A 9046-nucleotide genomic window follows, 5' to 3' on the forward strand; every position below is an offset into this window, starting at 1 on the left:
TCAGGCTTGCTGCAGTGCTCCGGCAAGGCTCAGCACAAACTGGAAGAACAACACTTCCATTTCCACCTGGGAACCCTCCAGCCTTCTAGACTTAATATCGAGGTCAACAATTTGAGGGCTTGAGCACCTTTTGCTGTGCTTTCTCCTACCCTCCCATACACCACACATGGGCTGCTACCACACTCCAACCCATTGTCAGCCACTAACAATCTGACTGACCTTTCACCACTCCTTTGTCTGTCCAACTGTTTCCCTCTCTCTTGGAGTTCTATCTCCCCTTATCATCTACTCCCTCATCCCACCTTCTGTACAAAAAAACATCCTTTTCCTCGCTACCATCAGTTCTGAAGAAGGGTCCCTGGGCCTGAAACGTTAGCTCTGATTTCTGTCCACAGATGCTGCCAGACATTTTGAGATGTGTTTTTGTTTCTGATTTCCAGCATCCACAGTTCTTACGGGGTTTTTTTTGGCCTACATTTTTGAAGTTTATCCACAAACAAACACACAGAGAAACAGCCATCGGTTTCCATTTCCAAAATAATTACTCTTCATTGTTGCATTCAAATTGAATACTGATGAAAATGGTTAATAAAAGCAAAGTATATACTCTGTGACCAAATTGCAGAGTTGAGCATAATTTCAAAATACAATAACTACTTGCTTGTCTAGAACTTTAGGATTTCTGAAAAAGAGAGATGTTAAATCAAATCTTTTTGTCTTGCCTGCATTAGGACAGAATTGCAAAAATACCAGTTCTCTAACACTGCAAGAAAAGATGATGGTGATTGATTGGCATGTGGGCTCTGATGCATACAGGAGTTACCATGAAGAATGAGCCAGGTTACACAGTTAGCTCTGAAATCGAAACTAGACAAGTCAACTCAGATTGAATGAGTCATTTCCAAGGGGAATGCAATCCCTGAATGTTTGTTTATTTGAAACATAAACAATACAAAGTTTGCAAAGAAGAGGGTCTGAAGTCTATATACGTATGGCTTCTAGCAAATGCAGTTAAGCCACAATGCAAAACCAACTGATAATGTTAAATTGATTGTCCACGTAATCTGAGCAAAATTGGGATTGTTTGGCAAGTGTTATCCACCAATAAATCATGTATTATACTGAACATTGTGTTCTGAGTTTAGCAAGCATGGCTGGTTCAGTGTAGCCAATACTCATCCTGCTGTGAGCAGCCAAAAGGACACACATTTACAATTCAGTGGGGTTAAAGGCCTACATACCTACATTGAAGTTTCCTGTACAGCATTATTCATTTGTGTGTTCAACAGAATGTTTCTTTGAGGTGAAAGTGAGGACTGCAGATGTCTGAGATCAGAGTAAAGATTAGAGTGGTGCTGGAAAAGCACAGCAGGCCAGGCAGCATCCGAGGAGCAGAAAAATCAACGTTTCAGGCAAAAGCCTTTGACTCCAGTTAGTAAACAGGTCCATAGCTGACTTCAATTCTGAGATGCTTTGTCCTTCCAGTGTGATTGGAGGTGGAATGGGTGCTTTCAGGAATGGCAATGGCAGGCTGGGGCACATTCATGATGCTTCACGATCTTCGAGACCCCACTCAACAGTGACCTCCAGGCAGAATACTTTCCATCTACAACCACTCTCTGCTTTCTGTCAGCCAGCCAATTCTGAATCCAGATAGCCAAGTCTCCCTGCATCCCATACTTCCTGACTTTATGAATGAGCCTACTATGGAGAACCTTATCAAATGCCCTGAAGTCCATATACATCACATCCACTGCTCGACCTTCATCGACCTGTCTAGTCACCTCCTCAAAGAACTCAATAAGTTTTGTGAGGCATGACCTGCCCCTCACAAAGCCATACTGACTGCCTTTAATCACACTATGCGTTGCCAAATAGCCATAAATCCTGTCCCTCGGAATTCTTTCCAAAACTTTGCTGACCACAGATGTAAGACTGACTGGTCTTTAATTGCCAGGGATTTCCCTATTATCCTTCTTGAAAAGAGGAACATCATTTGCCCCCTTCCAATCGTCTGGTATGACTCCCGTGGAGAGTGAGAAAGCAAAGATCCTCGCCAGCGGCTTAGCAACCTCCTTTCTCGCTTCCCGGAGTCACCTAGGATAAATCTGGTCTGGCCCTGGGACTTATCAATCTTAATGTTTTCCAAAATTTCCAGCACATCAACTTCATCAATTTTGATCTCGTCAAGCCTGTATCCCAGCTCCTATAAGTTTTCATTCACAAGGTCCCCTTGGTGAAAACCAAAGCAAAAAACTCATTTAGGGCTTCCCCTATCTGCTCAGACTCCATGCACAAGTTCCCTCCACTATCCCTAACCGTTCCTACCTTCTCCCTGATCATTCTCTTATTCCTCATGTATGAGTAAAATGCCTTTGGGTTCTCCCTAATCCTTCTTGCCAAGCCTTTTTCGTGCCCCCTCCTGGCTCTCCTCAGTCCATTTTTGAGCTCCTTTCTAGCAAGCCTATAATCCTCTAAAGCTGTGTTAGATCCTTGCTTCCTCTACCTTACGTAAGCTGCCTTCTTCCTTTTGACGAGAAGCTCCTCTGTTCTTGTCATACAAGGTTCCTTAACCTTACCCCTTCTTACCTGTCTCAGAGGAATGCTGTGCCCTTTCTGTGGAATAATTGCTCCCAGTCTGTACTTCCCAACTCCTGCCCGATAGCGTCATAGTTTCCTTTTCCCCAATTAAATATCTTCCCTCAGTAACTGCTCCTTTCCCTCTCCAAGGCTATTATAAATGTGAGGTAGTTGTGATCACTGTCACCAAAGTGTTCTTCCACCGCGAGATCTGACACTTGTCCTGGTTCGTTGCCGAGCACCAAATCCAAAATGGCCTCTCCCCTCGTTGGCCTGTCCACATACTGAATAAGGAAACCTCCTGAACACACCTGACAAAAATGGCTCCACCCAAACCATCTGCACTTAGGAGGTTCCAGTCGATATTGGGAAAGTTGAAATCACCCATGACAACAACCCTGTTACATCTGCATTTTTCCAGAATCTGCCCGCCTAGGAGTTCTTCAATCTCTCTACTGCTATTAGGTGGTCTGTAGAAAAGCCCCAATGAGGTGGTTGTTCCCTTGCTGTTCCTAACTTCCACCCATACTGACTCAGTACACAAACCTTCCTCAACAACCTTCGTTTCTGTAGATGTGATGTACTCTCTGATTAACAATGCTACACCCCCTCCTCTTTTTCCATCCTCCTTATTCTCTTTCAACATTCTAAACCCTGGAACATCAAGCAACCATCCCTGCCCCTGTGAAACACACGTCTCCGTTATGGCCACAACATCGTAGCCCCAAGTACTGATCCATGCTCTAAGTTCGTCACTTATTTCGGACACTCCTTGCGTTAAAGCAGACACACTTTAACCGATCCCTTTGTTTCATCGCGTGAGAAACCTTCCTGATAGATTCAATATATCCTGTCACTGTCCCATCTGCAACTGACCCCATCTCAGACATGTGGCTCTGATACCCATCCCCCTGCCAAATCTCACCCACTTCAAAATTCCCCGGCAGTCCTTTCCTCCTCCCTCACACCTCTCAGCAAATGGAGGCCCTGTGCCTGAAGTAAATGTTATTGATACCTCTCATTATTTTATAAACTTTTATAAGGTCACCTCTCAACATCCTACCCTGCGGTGAAAGAACTCCCAGCCTTTCTTTATAACTCAAACCTTCCACACCCGGCAACATCCTGGTAAACCTCTTCAGACCTTCTCCAACTTAATCATATCCTTATTATTAAGTATTCCAATCCACAAATTTGGACACAGTATTCAAATAAACAAAACTGATAAGCTATTTAATTCTGTAATTCTAACTGTGACGATGCATTTTTGATAGTTATTTGTTACCAGAAAGTTATGCTTATCTGACATCACGTACAATGAGAAAAAGTCACAACAAGGGTCACTGAGCACAGGGAGTCAGCCGGGAAACCCTGAAAACAGTCAGCTGCATTCAAATACACACACAGCCACCTCTGTCTTTCCAAAACACTCATACATGAAATCTAAACAGAAGGTTAAACATTCAAGAATTTTTTTTTTCTTACTGTTGACAGATTAAAACAAATAGTAAAATGGTGCCAACTTCAATACAAAACGAATTTTACTCACTGTTCACTAGATTTTAGTAGCTATTAATTTAGGTTATGGTTTGAAGATGGGAAGTGAAAATGATTGCAGTTTTATGAATCAAATGATATGCTTGTGTTATGGCTCTGGGTCAGTATCCCTTAAGAGAAAAGCTCATGATATCATTATTGCATCATAACATGTGACCCGAGGATAGAAAAGCCTCCTGCTCCATCTTACCATGGATCACTTGAAGTATGACACTCTAATGGAAGAGGCTCTTCCATTGCAAACTCATAGCTTACTATTAGACCAGTCACTATATACCTGAGGAATATAATGTTTGTACATAACAGTTGTAAGAAACGTCTTTTAGAGTCATAGACTCATAGAGATGTACAGCACGGAAACAGACCCTTCAGTCTAACTCATCCATGTAGACCAGATATCCTAAAATAATCTAGTTCCATTTGCCAGCACTTGGCCCATATCCCTCAAAACCCTTCCTATTCATATACCCATCCAGATGCCATTTAAATGTTGTAATAGCATCAGCCTCCCACCACTTCCTCTGGTAGCTCATTCCATACATGCACCACCCTTTGCATGAAAACGTTGCCACTTAGGTCCCTTTTAACTCTTGCCCCCTCACCTTAAACTTCTAGTTTTGGACTCCCCCTCCCTGCAGAAAATACCTTGTCTATTTACCCTATCCATGCCTCTCATAATTTTAAAAAACCCTATAAGGTCACCCCTCAGCCTCTGCCACTCCAAGGATAATAGCCCCAGACCATTCAGCCTCTCCTGTAGATCAAACCCTCCAACCCTGGCAACATCCTTGTAAATCTTTTCTGAACCCTTTCAAGTATCACAACATTTTTCCCATAGGAGGGAGATCTAAACTGAGTGCAGTATTCTAAAAGTGGCCTAACCAATGTTCTGGACAGCTGCAACATGACCTCCCAACTCCTATTCCCAATGGTCTGACCAATGAAGGCAAGCATACCAAATGACTTATTCACTACCTTGTCTACGCTCAACTCCACCTTCAAGGAACACAAATCTCCATTCCAAGGTCTCTTTGTTCAGCAACACTCCCCAGCACTTACGCTCTGGGTCAGTAATCCTTAAATGAACTGCTCATGATATCATTATTACATCATAACATGTGGCCCGAGAGTATTAAATCCTCCTACTCCATCTTACCACAGATCACATGAAGAATGACACACGAATGGAAGCTGATCTTTTCAAAGCTTAATATTAGACCTGACACTGTATACCTGATGTTTGTACGTAATAGTTGTCATAAATGTCTTTTGGATTCTTCAGTAACATAATACATAAGAATTGCTCATCAGATAAAATCCCGTGCTGGAGGTAAACTCACACTGTGTCTGCGCACTAATGTGTGGGTTTGAATGTCAGTCTGAAGTAGATTCCGAACCATGTTGTCTGGGACTGCAAATTAACGATAATATGGAAAGCAATCATGCTCCGTCTGAAAATTAATAGCAGTAGGTGGAGGTAGGTACTGCAGACGCTGGAGATTAGAGCCAAGATTAGAGTGGTGCTGGAAAAGCACAGCAGGTCAGGCAGCATCCTAGGAGAATTCCTGATGAAGGGCTTTTGCCCGAAACATCGATTTTCCTCCTCCTCGAATGCTGCCTGACCTGCTGTGCTTTTCCAGCACCACTCTAATCTTGACAATTAATAGCAGTAGTCAGACCATCAGAATGAGACAGTCATAAAGAAGATAATGCTGTTTGTCAACTGCCATATGATATAAATGATGAGGAGGTGCTGGTGTTGGACTGCGCTGGACAAAGTGAAAAATCATGCAACACCAGGTTATAGTCCAACAGGATTACTTGGATATCCAAACAAACCTGTTGGACTCTAACCTGGTGTTGTGTGATTTTTTAAACTTAATACCATACAAACATAGTCTCGTGTAATAAACGTAAACTGCTTATGGACATACTTGTAAATCTGTGTTCAACTGTAACATCAGGAAACTTCAAGACCTATAATTATGAGGCTGACTTCCTTCCTGTGTTGCTCCCTACTAACATCTTTCTCCACCAGCATCCTACACCCACTACCCGCACCACCAAACACCCCCCCCCCCCCCCCCACCACGCTGCCCCCTCCGCACTTCATATCAACTCTGATCAAGAGTCATCTAGACTCAAAACATTAGCTTGCTCTCTTTCTGTGGATGCTGCCTGACCCGCTGGGATCTCCTGCATTTGTTGCTTTCAGCTGCTCCATTATTGGCTGGATTATCTGAGGAATGGCAATCTCATGTGGATTGCCACTTGGCCCATCTTTTTTGAAAACCATAGGAGTGAGCTCTGCACTTATTAGAGGAGAGGCCGCTCAGGTGTCCCTAAATGCAAAGATGTACGCCCATCTCTCTTGAAGCATAAAACTGGCAGAGGAAGGTAATTCATGCAAATAGTCATCAGATCAGGACCCGGGAGGGGCAGGGGTGGGCCAGGTGAGTGGAATGTCAGTTGGGGATGGGGGTCAGGATGCCGGCGTTGGCTGGATGGGAGTGGGAGGTGGGGTGTTGGTCAGGAGGAAGTGAGCAGTTGGAGAAGGAGCTGGAAGGGTAGTGGGGGTGTTTGGGGGGGGGGGCAGAGGCATTTGTTCCAGTGGAGGTGTTCAGGAATGAAGAAAGGAGATCAGAAGCAGCAATTGGGACAGGGAAAGGGGAGCACTCACCTCCAGGATAGTGTCACTGGCCCAGTGGTGTTGTACTTAGATGTGTGTGAGAGGTATGTATGTGGTCAGTTTGCTAGTTACTCAGGAGTTAGACTACATTTTGACCAGAGTTGAGAGTGTGTTGCTGGAAAAGCACAGCAGGTTAGGCAGCATCCGAGGAGCAAGAAAATCGATGTTTCGGCCTGATGAAGGGCTCCAGCATCTGTCTCACTGTCTCCTACAGATTGACCAGTCCAACATTCCCTGAGGGACTCTTTTACTGACTTTCATCAGAACTCTCTTACGTCTCCAATTTCAATGGACACTTTGGTGGGTTCCCGATCTAGAGTAATTGCCCAGCGGAAAATTCATTTTCCCCTGGCAATTCCTTACCAAGTGTGTTACAACAGGGATTCTGTACTGTCCCCATGCACAACTCCCAGTTACACTGGAATAACAGCTGTCCAGCCATCAGAGAATCTGGGACCATATCTCATGAAAAGATTAAAAACAAAAAGAATACTGTATCTGTGAAGCATGTCATTTATTTGCGCTCTCAGATCTTTTTTTTGAACAGAGAGAAAGGATTACTTCAGCTGGAAAAAGCATGAAGTTGGTTTGAGTCAGTTTTTGAAACATGAGGAAAAGATTCACATAGTGCAGACTGGAGGTGAGAGTGCCTTTAAAGTGTCGCCCCCAAATCATACCTAATTTTGACGTACCTTCATCAAATCCATCTTGTTCCTCACTTTCCCCGGAGGGTGGGGACTTTAAAATGGTTTTCTGTAGCTCCTCCTGGGCACTTTCTATGTTGTTGTACACCCACTGAATAGAGTCTTGCTATATAACCAGAAGAGAAATGGAACATGATTACAATTCCTTTTATCACTTTTACTCCACACGTCACGATTGATTTGCTGTTGCAAGGAAACACCTTTAAAAGCAGACACCCTGGGTCAGAGTGAAAAAGAGGAAATCTGCATATTCTCTCTTTTATTCCTTTTGTGACAGTGTGGAAAACATGTAGTACAAAGACACTTTACAGTCACCGTTTTTAATATAAATGGAAAGCCTATGTTGTCACGAGTTTTTTTTTCCCAGTTGGCGAGTCAGAATCAATAGAGCTGTACAGCACAGAAACAGACCCTTCGGTCCAACACATCCATGGCAAATAGATATCCTAAATTAATCTAGTCTCATTTGCCAGCATTTGGCCCATATTCATCTAAACCTTCCTTATTCATATACCCATCCCGATTCAGTCCATCCGAACACCATTCAAGTAAAAGTACATGACAGGAACTTTGATATGCATTCATCTAAATACGTATCCTGTTGAAAGGAAAGGAATACTAACCATGGCCTCTAGAGCTAAGAGCAAAGGGTCTTCATTTGGTGTCCAGCTGACCTCGGTGCATTGTGAAGATCTTGTGATGTTTCTATGTTAACAGACTTATATGAATAAAAATCATTTTTGCTGTTTTGAACTGACTGAGCAAAGGGCCTTTGATCTATTCCCCATTAGCCAAGTAGACAAGATGTTACTTGCATTCTTTATCCATCGAGTGAAGCACAACTTGTACATGACACTGCACTTTGCAATGAAAACACTTAACAAGCCCAGAAGAAATATGAAACACAATGCTTAAACACAATCATGTTTCGTGTCCGGTTCTGTTTTTAACCTCTTCATCATGGTAACAGCGTTATGCAAAAGCCTCAAATTAATGTGTGCAATTGTGTCATAGTTCCTTCACAATTCTACTTCCTGCAACAGCTGCTCAAACAAAGTCAATAAAGTCTTTTTCATGCAACCAGTCTCCAGGCAAAGTTTCCATCATTGTAATCTGTAATTTATTGTCATTCCCCAGACAGGACATCACAAATTGTTAAACTTACAAGTGATGAGGGATGAACTGGCCCCCTTTCTTGGTTGGTCATAACAAAGTTAATTTACAAATGATCATTACTCTTTCTCTGAGCTGAAAATGTGTTGCTGGAAAAGCGCAGCAGGTCAGGCAGCATCCAGGGAACAGGAGAATCGACGTTTCGGGCATAAGCCCTTCTTCAGGAATGAGGAAAGTGTGTCCAGCAGGCTAAGATAAAAGGTAGGGAGGAGGGACTTGGGGGAGGGGCGTTGGAAATGCGATAAGTGGAAGGAGGTTAAGGTGAGGGTGATAGGCCGGAATGGGGTGGGGGCGGAGAGGTCAGGAAGAAGATTGCAGGTTAGGAAGGCAGTGCTGAGTTCGA

The 9046-nt window shown here is 43.4% G+C and overlaps 1 protein-coding gene across 2 annotated transcripts in view; it reads right to left on the reverse strand.

Annotated features, from left to right (window-relative positions):
• The window catches only part of prex2 (phosphatidylinositol-3,4,5-trisphosphate-dependent Rac exchange factor 2), a 352480-nt gene that overhangs the window by 175535 nt on the left and 167899 nt on the right, over positions 1–9046 (reverse strand). For both annotated transcript variants that reach the window (XM_043689238.1, XM_043689237.1), the window contains exon 21: positions 7519–7636. In XM_043689238.1, the coding sequence (XP_043545173.1) occupies positions 7519–7636 (118 nt within the window). The remainder of the gene's footprint in view (positions 1–7518; positions 7637–9046) is intronic.

This window comes from Chiloscyllium plagiosum, chromosome 4 (genome assembly GCF_004010195.1).
Source record: "Chiloscyllium plagiosum isolate BGI_BamShark_2017 chromosome 4, ASM401019v2, whole genome shotgun sequence".
NCBI classification, from domain to species: domain Eukaryota; kingdom Metazoa; phylum Chordata; class Chondrichthyes; order Orectolobiformes; family Hemiscylliidae; genus Chiloscyllium; species Chiloscyllium plagiosum.